This window comes from Caenorhabditis elegans, chromosome III (genome assembly GCF_000002985.6).
Source record: "Caenorhabditis elegans chromosome III".
In the NCBI taxonomy this organism is placed as follows: Eukaryota; Metazoa; Nematoda; class Chromadorea; order Rhabditida; family Rhabditidae; genus Caenorhabditis; species Caenorhabditis elegans.
This window is the reverse complement of record NC_003281.10, coordinates 6,179,397-6,192,097: the sequence shown is the minus strand read 5'-3', so window position 1 is coordinate 6,192,097 and position 12,701 is coordinate 6,179,397. Positions and strand designations below refer to the sequence as shown.

At 32.9% G+C, this 12,701-nt stretch overlaps 2 protein-coding genes and 2 non-coding genes across 5 annotated transcripts; 2 read left to right on the top strand and 2 right to left on the bottom strand.

Annotated features, from left to right (window-relative positions):
* Nucleotides 1-16: 16 nt before the first annotated feature.
* On the bottom strand, nt 17-988 carry C23G10.5 (F-box associated domain-containing protein; the record flags this gene model as incomplete). The annotated part of the gene is made up of 3 exons (NM_065942.4): nt 17-155; nt 203-734; nt 814-988. The coding sequence occupies 3 exons, from the start codon at nt 986-988 to the stop codon at nt 17-19; spliced, it is 846 nt and encodes a 281-aa protein (NP_498343.2).
* Nucleotides 989-1,988: 1,000 nt separating this feature from the next.
* Nucleotides 1,989-2,791, bottom strand: C23G10.14. Of its 2 annotated transcripts, none has more exons than NR_147796.1 (2): nt 2,713-2,791; nt 1,989-2,665 (listed from the first exon to the last, which is right to left on the bottom strand). It is a non-coding gene; the product is annotated as an Unclassified non-coding RNA C23G10.14a (non-coding RNA). The 2 variants fall into 2 exon arrangements; NR_147797.1 differs by having other exon boundaries at nt 2,290-2,665.
* A 2,485-nt stretch (nt 2,792-5,276) lies between these two features.
* C23G10.12 lies at nt 5,277-5,473 on the top strand. The gene has a single exon (NR_101825.1). It is a non-coding gene; the product is annotated as a small nucleolar RNA C23G10.12 (small nucleolar RNA).
* A 3,406-nt stretch (nt 5,474-8,879) lies between these two features.
* Nucleotides 8,880-11,136, top strand: nas-28 (Zinc metalloproteinase nas-28; the record flags this gene model as incomplete). Its single annotated transcript, NM_065941.5, has 10 exons — nt 8,880-9,077; nt 9,181-9,250; nt 9,297-9,461; nt 9,509-9,579; nt 9,626-9,745; nt 9,838-10,039; nt 10,084-10,215; nt 10,387-10,538; nt 10,587-10,810; nt 10,861-11,136. 10 exons carry the CDS (start codon nt 8,880-8,882, stop codon nt 11,018-11,020), a joined length of 1,494 nt encoding a protein of 497 aa, NP_498342.3. The 3' UTR covers nt 11,021-11,136.
* Nucleotides 11,137-12,701: the final 1,565 nt, after the last annotated feature.

Here is a 12,701-nt window from a genome sequence, read left to right as displayed (position 1 = left end):
ATCAGAATTAATTATCCTAATTCACAATCATTCCCATGTAAAAGTTTCCTTCGGAATCAACTTTTCTGTGAATTTTGGCCCATTTGTAATAGTAGTAATCAAACTCTCCAGGATGTTCAGTTTCAATTTTCACTTCCGTGGTTTCATCGGTCACTCTGAAATGTGAATGGTAATAAATTGTAGAATCAAAACAATCACTTACTCTGGGTCAATTATATTGTGTTCATAAATAGTACGTTTTCGGTTTAAACCTTGCAGCAATGGTTTCCAATCAAATTTATTCTCATTTCCATAGAAAAGAACTTCCAGTTTTTCAAGTTCATTATAGCAGCCAGCAGCCCATGCACGTAGATATTGATTTACATTTTCCGATGAAATTTCCGAATCGCTAACTTCAATTTCTTTACAATGAAAGTTGAATAGGTTATTTCGTCCAAAACAAGAACGGAGCCTCACAGCGTCGAGATGAAAATCTTGCGAGAACTCGAAACTCGAATGAGTAGGAATCATTAAATCCATGGATTTAGTGACATTTAGGTTATCCAACAGAACTCTTGTATATTCAATGTATAATCCATCTTCATCTAATCTATCAAAATCCTCTAAATCGTCGTTGAATGTTTCAATTGAACAATCTGTTATTGAAGGTTTCTTCGCTTCAATCCAATTGACAAATGTCGCATATTCTTCTTCAGAATCAAACTCATAGATGGACATTTTTTGCAATTGGGCCTCTAAACAATTCCAGAAAATAATCCGTCATCTTCGAAAAACCTTCTATATCATTTTCCCAATAAACAAGAGTATTCTCACTTCCAAATGAAGGTACAGTTACATCTCCGATTGTGAAATCAAATCGAGTCTCAGGAGTTATCTCATCTATATACGGATCTTCTAAATCCTCTTTTAACGAATCCATTTTATTTATATAAATATCTATTTCATCATCTTCTCGATCTTTTCGGGATAAACTTATGAATTTATTCATGTCATCCGTATAAACGGATAAAGTGACACGGTCTTTGAATAGTTCCTTCACATGATCATAAAAATGGCTGGAGCTCAGGGAAAGTTTCACCCTGCAATTATAATTAACTAAATATAGTAATACATTTAGAAACAGGGTTGGTCACTGAGACATTTGTCTGAATTTGCATTAAATAATCCAATATAACCGAACATCATAACTAAACGCCTTACATGTTTCAAATTTTGTAACACTTTTAGTTAAAGTTTTGGAAAAATGAGAAATTCACGAAAAATGTAGGTTTTTTTTGTAAAAACTCAGAGTAAACAATCTAGAACTTTCAGATATAATTGTTTAAAATCCGAAAAAAAGTTTCTTGGGCGACTGCCAAAATTATGATAAGTATATCCACTATATGAGTGGTTTTCTTCAATCTCCGGCTTATGCAACCCCACTTTTAAAACTTCAAAATAAACATACACATTTTGCAAATCCACTGAAAGTAATGATTGTCGAAGCAGTGAGAAAGAGGATGACGAAGAATGGTTATTCATAGTACCTGCAAAAATGTTTTGTTATTTTATGAAACTTATGTACAAGTTCACAGAAAACAAGAAGAAAAAAACGTAGAGACTTATATTTAATCAGTTCAGACGAATGAAGTTTGACAAGTGTACTCAAGTATCACATCAAGTCTGTTAGTTTCTTTTCCTAATTAAAAAAAAGAACTACAATTTTCAAATTTTTCGTTCTGACAGAACTTGTAAAGTTGTTCGAACTCATTCTTAAAAGCTACAAAATTTTGTGGCAAATTTCTATATATTGACATTAGGAACAGATTTTCCACACACAACAAACTTCTTCGTTATTCTCTCTTTTTTCAAATAATAGAAGGGTAGTTAGAACAAAGGAGAAATCGTGGCAACAGATGTCTAATGCGTATGGGTCACCGTTTTGGCGCGGCCATGCCCGAAAAGTTCAATGGAGCGACATTTACATCCAAAGTTAATAGGTGTGAAAATTAATAAACAGGATTTATTTATTAGGTTTGAAAAGGTGAAATCGTAAACGCTGAAGTGTTTTTCCAGATTTGGTATTCTGCTAGACTGTACCAGCCTGTTTACAGACGTTTTACATAAGTTTGTATGTGACAGATTGTCCGCAGACATTCAAATTGTCAAGCAAGACTTTTGTGTACGAAACGTAGTATCCATCTTCGTTTTGTCTGTCAAAATCAAACAAATAATTGTTGGAAGTTTCAATTGAACACGATAAATATCATTGGTGGCTTTTTCGCTTCGATCCAGTTGACAAAAGTAGCATACTCATCATCAAAATTTATCTCTGTAATTGACATTTCTTCAATTGGGCCTCCAAACAATTACAAAAGATAATCTGTCATCTTCGAAACTCCTTCCATTTCATTTTCCCAATAGGTGCTCGTAATTCCAAAGGTAGATACAGCAACATCTCCGATGGTCAGTTTGATCAACGTCTCAGGATTTCTTTCTTCAAAACTCGGATCTTCTAAATCCATTTTCAACAGTATAAATATCCTCTCTAACATCTTCTTGATCCTTTCGGGGCAATCTTATGAATTTATCCATTTCATCCATATGAACGGACAAAGAAACACGATCTTTGAATAGCTCTTTTATATGATCGTGAAAATGTTTGGAGCTCAGAGAAAGTTCCACGCTACAAAACTTTAATTTATCATAGTTCCTGCTTAAAAATGAGCTTACGCATTTTTCAAATCCACTGATAGTAAAGATTGACGAAGCAGTGAGAAAGAGGATGACGAAGAATGTTCATTCATAGTACCTGCAAATAGATTTTGTTGATATTTTGATCGGTCATTGTAGCAAAAGTTAGAGTATCGACATTGAAGACGGTGTTTTAAAAAATTGTTAAAGTTTGACATGACCTTATCATAAATAGTTAGGCAGTTCAGAACTTTTCAGATTTTTCACAATATTCGGCCAGTTTTGGTAAATTGCCAAAATGTTTAGAGAAGTTTCGAGTATGTTAGTGATTTTGCAAATTTCTGAGATCTTTGGCAAAAGGCGCACACTGGGTCCCGCCGCGAAAAATGTTTTTATGTTAATGTTTTTATCTTTTCGATGACTGTTTTTTTTGGCTTTTTGGGTTTTATCAATTATTTTTCAATTCATAAAAAAATCGTAAACAATCAAGGAAAAAATGACAGTCAACAAATTAACAAAATTCAATATTCAAAAATTGATTCGACCACCTTCATGAATCTTTGTGCATTTAGCATGAAGTGTCAAACCTTAAAAATTTACTATGAATGTTGAAAAATGGTTGCACAGATGTTTTATTCAAACGAGTGCCATATACGACTAGTCCAAATTTTATTGTACTTTATGATAAGCAATATTTCATTTTTCTAACTGTCTCTGGCTGTGACAAAAGACCTATTCAAAAGCGGGTTATTGGAAAATGCATTATTTATTTATTTAAAATTTGAAATTAATACAAATATTTGTAGCATTTGACTCTCATGAATTTACATATAGTATTTTACAGAGTTTTGGAAATTATTTAAGTAGGACTACAGAAGTTGAAGAAATACTTGTTTTAATATTAGCTGGATGCACTGTACCACGGAATTAATTCATTAGTTTTTTTAAAGATTTGTCGCAGAAACTGCAGAATTCAAGATTTAAACTGAAAATTTCAGATATTCAAAACTAGCAACAGTTTACAGAAGAGGCGAAGTAAAGTGTTCCTATAAATAATAGAAGTGATTGTGTCTTGAAATTGGACAACTTTTCTATTCAAAAAATATTTCTCTGTGAAAATGTTTCATCAATAATTTTGAATGTTTCTTAGATACATTGTAGTATGTATTTCATAACATTTATTTTTGATCTTCCTAGTGGCACGGTCTCCTCGGGTGGAAACGAAGGGGGAGGGAGATTGCTTGCGCGTTTCACCGATGCGCCTTTCGCGTGCTGGCGCACTTCTGAATATTGAATTATTTTTGCGGAAAAAATGCATTTCTTTTATGAATTTTTCTTGAGAAAAAAAAGGAAAGAAGATGAAATGAATTTTTGAAATAGTTTTCTCAGTTAAAAAGAATACCTTGCTGCAAAAGGTTAAATTTATTGAAACATTGAGAAAATAAGAAGTTTATCTTTGTTTTCACTACATAAAGTGGGGAAATCTCAAAAAATTTGAAGACAATTAAGAAATAAAATTAAATATATAGCCTGAAAGTCAAATAAGAAATGAAGGTTTGGTCACAAACAATATTATCTTTGAATTGAAGTTTTGAGAAATGATCATGTGCCAGAATCACCAAATCTGTGACATTCAGCCCAATTTCTTTAATTTTCTGTGGTTTTATCATGGAAGTGTGGCTTTTTCTGTGATCTTGTCAGTTTTTAACAAGTTGAAATTGGAAAATCGTGAAGTGGGAAACTAGCAGTGGAGCTTCCAAAAAAAAAAATAATTTGAGTTTTGAAAGGCCGTAATAGGTTTTAAATACAGTTTCCTCAAGAATTCAAACTTGTAACGATTAAGTTGAGGCACAGAATAAGATGGTAATACTAAGTTATGTTGAATAGAGCCAAGAAAGACTGTAAATATTGCTTTCAACCTGATTTTTTGTAAGTAATGTAATGTTGAAACATTATTCTTCATAGTTCAGCACTTTGTATGGCTTATTTGAGCCCAAACGTACAATAGTATGTGGCAAGAAATAAAATATTGTGCCAACAAAATTGGAGCCGAAAAACCCATTATAAAATGTTTTATACGTGTATTGCTTCAATAAAATACCAAATATCAACTAGATTCACTGTCTCGACTCGTTTAATTCAGATTAATAACTTTTAGCTCCTCTTTTTAACGAAAAATTATAACTGGATTTCACAAAAAGAGTTCGATCTGAGTTCTTTCAACAGGTACATAGACGAATTATATCTTAAAATGACGACAAAAGTTTGCTCTATAAACGTTACTATTGCAGGTTATGAGAAAAACTTAAATAAAAATTTTATTTCAAAAAATCCGAAAATTCAGTTGATATTTTCAAACAGTTCGTTATGCATTTCCACCGAACGGTTTCCGATAATTTTTGTTTCTCCACTCTCGTTTCAGTCTACTTTATAATTGTTACTATTTTTGAAATAGAAAAATCGGCGAAAAACTAATAAAAAACGAGGGAAATCACTTATCAATGGTGAAATCTCGATGGACGCAATGAAGGTGCAGCAAGCGCGCCCTATCACAATTTCCACCCGAGGAGACCGTGAGTGGACCGCGTTCTTTTGATACTCTTACAACCGGGAAGAGGTCACCTCCTTCTCCTCCTAGTTGGTTCTCTTTCTCACAAGGAAAGGAAGTCAATCTAGTCCCGGACTTCGAATCGAGACGTATGTCATTTGAAAGCATATGTTTAGCCTAGATCACCACAAAAATTTTAGCGGCGAGTCACGATCTCATATCTCCCCCAATTTGCACATTCCATCACTCATTTCCATAGTTCCGTCATGGATCAGAACATTTCTTCCACTCCTTTTCAACTTCTCCGTCTTCCATACGTTGCGCTCAAACAAGTGATTATTTCCTTGGAACCGATTGAAGTGTAAGTTTAAAAAAAGAGTTTAGCAGCATTTAGAAATTTTGAATGGTCTTTGGAAATCGAATTATTCGAAACTTTTTAGAATTTCATAGAAGTTAACAATTGAGCATAGTAAACAGATTTTACATAGTTAATATTTCATTCACCAGTTGCCCAATGCTTCTTAGGAAACCGTACATTGTGAATACAAATTGCACTTTAAACGGTCACTAAATTTATCTGAAACTTTTTATTTACAAAAAAAATTGCCAAAAAATCAATCCTATATTTTGTTCTCAAATTCACTTTTTACATACTGGAAATGTCATTCTGCTCGAAGAAGGCGCGTCAAACCGTGAAGGAATTCAATCGGGATCTCTACAGACTTTCTCTGAAAATAAATAAATCAGAATTCAGTATTGAAATTTTCAACAAACAATCTATTTTTCGTGTAACAATCTATTTTTCGTGTAACAATCTATTTTTCGTGTAACAATCTATTTTTCGTGTAACAATCTATTTTTCGTGTAACAATCTATTTTTCGTGTAACAACCTATTTTTTGTGTAACAATCTATTTTTCGTGTAACAACCTATTTTTTGTGTAACAATCTATTTTTCGTGTAACAATCTATTTTTCGTGTAACAATCTATTTTTTGTGTAACAATCTATTTTTCGTGTAACAATCTATTTTTCGTGTAACAATCTATTTTTCGTGTAACAATCTATTTTTCGTGTAACAATCTATTTTTCGTGTAACAATCTATTTTTCGTGTAACAATCTATTTTTTGTGTAACAATCTATTTTTCGTGTAACAATCTATTTTTCGTGTAACAATCTATTTTTCGTGTAACAATCTATTTTTCGTGTAACAATCTATTTTTTGTGTAACAATCTATTTTTCGTGTAACAATCTATTTTTCGTGTAACAATCTATTTTTCGTGTAACAATCTATTTTTTGTGTAACAATGCATTTTTTCGTATAACAATCTATTTTTCGTGTAACAATCTATTTTTCGTATAACAATCTATTTTTCGTGTAACAATCTATTTTTCGTGTAACAATCTATTTTTTGTGTAACAATGCATTTTTTCGTATAACAATCTATTTTTCGTGTAACAATCTATTTTTCGTATAACAATCTATTTTTCGTGTAACAATCTATTTTTCGTGTAACAATCTATTTTTCGTGTAACAATCTATTTTTTGTGTAACAATGCATTTTTTCGTATAACAATCTATTTTTCGTGTAACAATCTATTTTTTGTGTAACAATGCATTTTTTCGTATAACAATCTATTTTTCGTGTAACAATCTATTTTTCGTGTAACAAACTCATGATGAGTTCAACTCTCCACCACGGGAAAATTTTTTGCGAATTTTTTCATCCCAAAAAAAAAGAAAAAAAAGGTCCAGAAAAAACAAACAAACATTTTTGTCGCAGTCACCGATCCACTCAACTCTACACCACGGGGAAATGTTTTGCGAATTTTTTCATCCCAAAAAAAAGGAAAAAAAAAGGTCTTTATAAATGACCTTCTACTCAGCCTACCCACCGAACTTTGTTTTGGTGCTTTTGCTGACGACATTAAGCTGTACTCTAATGATCACGTTGTTTTACAAAAAGGCATCGACACTGTTATTGAATGGTCTATATCTAACTCCCTTCCTCTTGCTCACGCCAAAACTGCTCTTCTAAGGCTGGGATCAAAAAACCCAGTTCATCCCTACTTAATTCAAAATAAACTTATACATGAAACTTCTACCGTTCGTGACCTTGGTCTCATTACGGACTCCTCTCTGAACTTCAAAGCCCATATCAATAGAACTGTAGCTCTTGCTCTCCTGAGATCAAAACAACTACTCAAAAGCTTCAAATCTAGTTCCCCCTCATTCTACGCTTATTTATTTAATTTTTATGTACTCCCTATAATCGAATATTGCTCAGTCGTCTACTCTCCCTCTCCTAACTCTAAACTCTCTGCTCATCTTGAAAAACCTCTTAGATCATTCTCTCGACAAGTATTACAAAGATGCAATATCTCATTTACTTCTTATGAAAACCGTCTTCTAATTCTTAATATCTACTCGATTCGTCATCGAAGGCTTAAGGCAAAGCTTCTACTTCTTTATAAATTTATAAGCGGTACCTCTTACTTCCCAAATCTAAACGATCTGATCAGAATTACAGAGTCTAAAAGAAGGCCTATGATTATTATATGTACAAAACCAAAAATTACTGATTTTTTCACCTCAACTGTCCCCGTCTGGAATGCTATTTTTCATAATACTCCCCATTTCCTTTCTCCCCGTGAATTTGTTAAAGTTATTGATTCCTCCATAACACGGTTTTGAATAATTTTGTTTGTCGGTTATAATTAATTCTATGATCTCTAATTTCCCAAAAAGTCTTTTTTTCCCTTTCTTCTCTCAATGCCGGTCTATTTTTTTCCTCTCGTTGTCGGACTCGTGAGGGTCCCGACTTTTTTATTGTTTTGATTAACTTTGATTAAACAATAAATCCACTTGTGGGTCAAAAAAAATGTTTAGATGGATTGGATTGCATTGTTTATATGGACATTTAAGTGAATACTTCATTGATTTTATTTTATTAATTTCAACTTTTATTATAACGCATGCCCATTGTTTTTTTGATTTAATTAGGAGATTTTAGATAACTTTATTATAGTATAGTATTGTATTGCAAACGGTTTTTTAAATTTTATTGGCTTATTATTGAATAAACTTAGTATTGGGACCTTCATATAAACTTAAATTTTGTTGATTCACAAAACAAATTGACGGAGCTTCCAAGCAAAGTAATTTATCAGGAAAAACAAATAAAAAACTATCCACTCATTTTAAACTACCTGGTATTGTTGAAATCCCCGTTTGATTCCAAACTTCATACGTTTTGAAGTTTTGAGAGCTAAAACCGTCAAGTAAAACGTGAGAAGTTTTTTTCTACTTTTTATTACTAGAATCTTTAGTCAATAATTATTGTTAAAAGAGCTTTTGAACTTTGAGAAAAATCCGTGATCAAACTCTACTTGCAAATAAAATTATGACCTGAGAATGAGCACAATAGATTATTTCCGTTACTGACAGGGCGTATTCAATTTTTACAAAATTTTAATAACTGGATCCATTTTAACTGACCATTATTATTATTGACATGATGACTCAAGCTGTGATGTTCCTGTTCTTTCAAAAACTTTCATAAACCTCCATTCTCGAATAACAACAACAAACCATTGGGACCACTATGGATAACCCGTATATAAACAGTGCCTAAAATTAGTTATCCATATTCAAAACATGTTCTTCCCCGTTGTATTCTTCATCCCTTTCGTGCTGGGTGCCCCGACTCAAAAGGCCCTGGAAAAGATTCTGGTGGACAATAATCCTGATTCAGTTACAAATCGAGAGAAGATTCGTGGAATTATCGATAAGGCGTTTGAGAATCGTGTTCCGAGGGTTCAAGGAAGACAAGGTGTTGCTCCTCCTGTTACTTTCGTAGGTTTTAGTTTAACTTACAATTAAATGTAGGTATCAAAAATACTCCAACCTTCAATGAAATTTTTATCCAAATAGTAAATTGTAAAGGTTATATTTCCAGGCTGCCTTAAACTACGGTCCAAAGAACAATCAGACAAAGAAATTTGAAGAACTGAATCAAGATATCAACGGCAAGTTTCTTCGATTTTTTGAGTTAAAAGAAACTGTGTTTTGTAGAATACACATTTGAATCTGACATCATGCTGAATGAGAAACAAGCCAAACACATTGCAACTGCAATTGAAAATGGAAATTATCGATCAAAGAGGCAAGCGATTGTAGATACTACCAATTTTTGGAGTGTCAGTGTTCCGATCTTTTATCAATTTGATACTAAATTATGTAAGTTCTAGTAAATTTTTTGTTTAAACTGGGAAAAAATATTCCAGCCGCCACCAACATAGCCAATGTCAGAAAAGCAATTCAATTTTGGAATGATAACAGCTGTCTGAGCTTCAAGGTTTCCAACAATCTATTGGTTCCTTTTTCAAATTATAATTTTTCAGGAAGACAATAATGCTAAAAACCGTCTCTTTTTATCATCTGCAGGAGGATGTTGGTCATATGTCGGAAAGCAAGTTGACATGCCATACCAAATGGTTTCAGTTGGGCCAAACTGTGATACGGTAATTTTTATTCATATTTAGACATTTTTACAGAAAACATTCAAGTGTTTTATGTCTTCCTATGAAGAGCTCTAAAAACAATTTATTTTCAGTTTGGTACTGCAACCCACGAGCTCATGCATGCCATTGGCTTCTGGCACCAACAATCACGCGCCGATCGGGATAACTACGTCTATGTGGACTTTAGCAATATCATTCCAAGTCAGGCATACAATTTTCAAAAAATGGCAGTGGATCAGGCACAGCTGTTGAATTTGCCATATGATTATGGAAGTGTTATGCAGTATTACCCATGTAAGAGCAAAAATTAATTTGAATTGGTAATGAAAATATTACAGATGCATTTGCTGTTGACTCATCGAAGTATACAATTTTGGCAAAGGAGAATGGATTCCAGAATAGTATGGGACAACGAGAGGCACCAGCATTTTCAGATATTATCGGAGTGAACAAGTTGTACAATTGCACAAGTAAGCACAATTGGGTGATGTGTCTTGTAATATACTCTTTGATGGGGTACTGTAGGGTTCAAAATTGGATAAACTTACTGTAGACGGACTGTAGACTGTAAAATGTAGCTATTACCAAGCCAAATTTTATTACTATTCATTTAGCCATTAAGCACTTTTCATTTTTTCCAGGCCAATGCAAGATACAAATGAAGTGTTCAAATTGTGGAATCACAGACTCCCGTAACTGTAATCAATGCAAATGTCCGCGCTATTTCACAGGAGCTAGCTGCGATAGCTTACCATCTGGTACTGCTCCAAATTGTAATGGAGCCGTGCTTCAGGTAGATTGAAACAACTTTTTGAGAACTAACAGAACATAATGCTTTCAGGCTACATCCTCTTGGGAAACCTTCGACGCAAAAGCCGGAGACCCATCCAGCTTCTCTTCTTCCACAGACAATTCGACCAATTGTTACTGGCATATCAAAGCTCCAGAAGGACAACAAATTGAATTCAAAATGACAAAAACTCCATTGGCAGCAATATGTATGCAAGAATGTCCATGGCAATCGATTGAAGTTAATCTTGGAAAGTTTGACTTATTTGGAATGATGTGAGTTTAGGGTATACTATTGAATTTTCAGTTCGAAAATTATTTTCCAGAACCTGCTGTGACACAATCCTAAACCAAGTGTTCACCTCTGAGCTTAATATGATTGCTCTTCGTGGAATAATTCGCTACAATCAGTTGACGTTTAGCATTCAATATCGAGCAGTGCCAAGTTCGAAGCCTGCTTCAACCAATGCTTGCTTGAACCAGTGAATTTTTTGGGATTGGGAATACTAATTTATTAATTTATTGACTTTTATATCTTAATCAAGGGTCTCATGTTTACTTTGATCTTTCCACTTGAAATGAATTTTTGTGTTATCTAAATCCAAAATGTGCTAAAAAAGTCAACTTCAAAATATGATGTTGTGTGTAGTGTGTTTGTGAAGTTACCACCAATACAAATCTATTTACATTCAACTTTAGGTGAAAGTTTTGAAAGCTTAAAAACAAATTTGAAGTTGTTGAAAACCTAATGAAAACCTAAACAGTAATTCTGATACAAGTTTTTAAACCACCTAGCTCAGAAATGACAATGGCTAACTTGTAGTCTATGTTTATCACAATCCAATAAACAAATATCATCCTATTTTCTGAACCGGATATCGCCGAAATCTATTGCGCATTTACTCTTGTTTGCTCTCAATCTTTTGATGTCTGCTCTGCTCGAAAAACGTTTATCTATCACTTTTTTATTATCACACACTAAAAATTGTAATGTCATCGAAAGTAGTTTCGTTCTAGGTCATTCAAATAATCCGAAAATTGCAGTATAGGTCACATGGAGGAAACGTGTACTTTATACTGTTGTTGCTACTACTTCTGCTAGCGGTGCTCCTGAATTTTACTACCCTTATCAGAACCGGTTTGTAAGGGGAAAAGAACAAAGAAGAAAAAGTTATCAGTCAATAGAACATAGTTTGTAAAACATAGGGTCTATTATGTTTCAGAGAGGAAACACCCATCAACTAGTCTATGATCGACTAAAGTTTTTGGTTTAATTAGTTATGCGAAGAATGCCAAAATTGGGAAAAAAGTTTCTTATAAAGTTCCCAGGTTATCAAAGTAAATGGTGAAATGGTACTGCCAAAATGTTCTTATAGGAAACATCTACAAATCCATTCGAACTTTTGTAGAGTTTCAAATGGAAATTACCATTATAGAACAAATCAATATGAGAGTAACCCGTCAATTACAGATCGAGTAAATTACAAATATTATAGGCTTATTTATAGCTTTACGCAATTGTCTTCGTATGTTTTCCTCAGATTTTTAATGTATTTCAACAACGCTTCGTGCAACAAAAAAAAAATAAAATCTACCCATTATAACTATATAGTCTCGTATTCTACATAGAGGGTACTTTGGGTTATCAGAGAAATTTTAAAATATTTTTAATTGAAAGAACATGATTGATTAAATAAATTTCCATACATACATTTATTTGCAACTTAAACAATATAAATTTCGCTCTGGAAAGATTTAAAACCTCAAACCTATAGGATGTGTACGTTCTTCCTGCTTCTCCTTTAACTGATTGTAAAGTTATCATCATTTTACCGACCAACTTAATTAAACGAAAAGATTTTTCCAATAAGACGTAAATTGGTTTCAACGAAATAATTAAAAAGTTGTGTACGTACATTCTCTCAAAATAGGTTTAATGCCGCATAACAGGAACTGTGCAAATTGTCAAAAATGCAACTCAATAAACAAATATTCTAACAGGAAATGATCGACTAAATATATATTTTATGTGAAACTCATATTTCAATCAGTGATCAAGTTTCAAATGATAACGGAACCGATTCATGTTTTACTTGACAGGTTTGCAAGAATTGCGGAAATTAAACTTTTTAATCCTCCCAAATCTTCTACGAAATTCGTTATCATT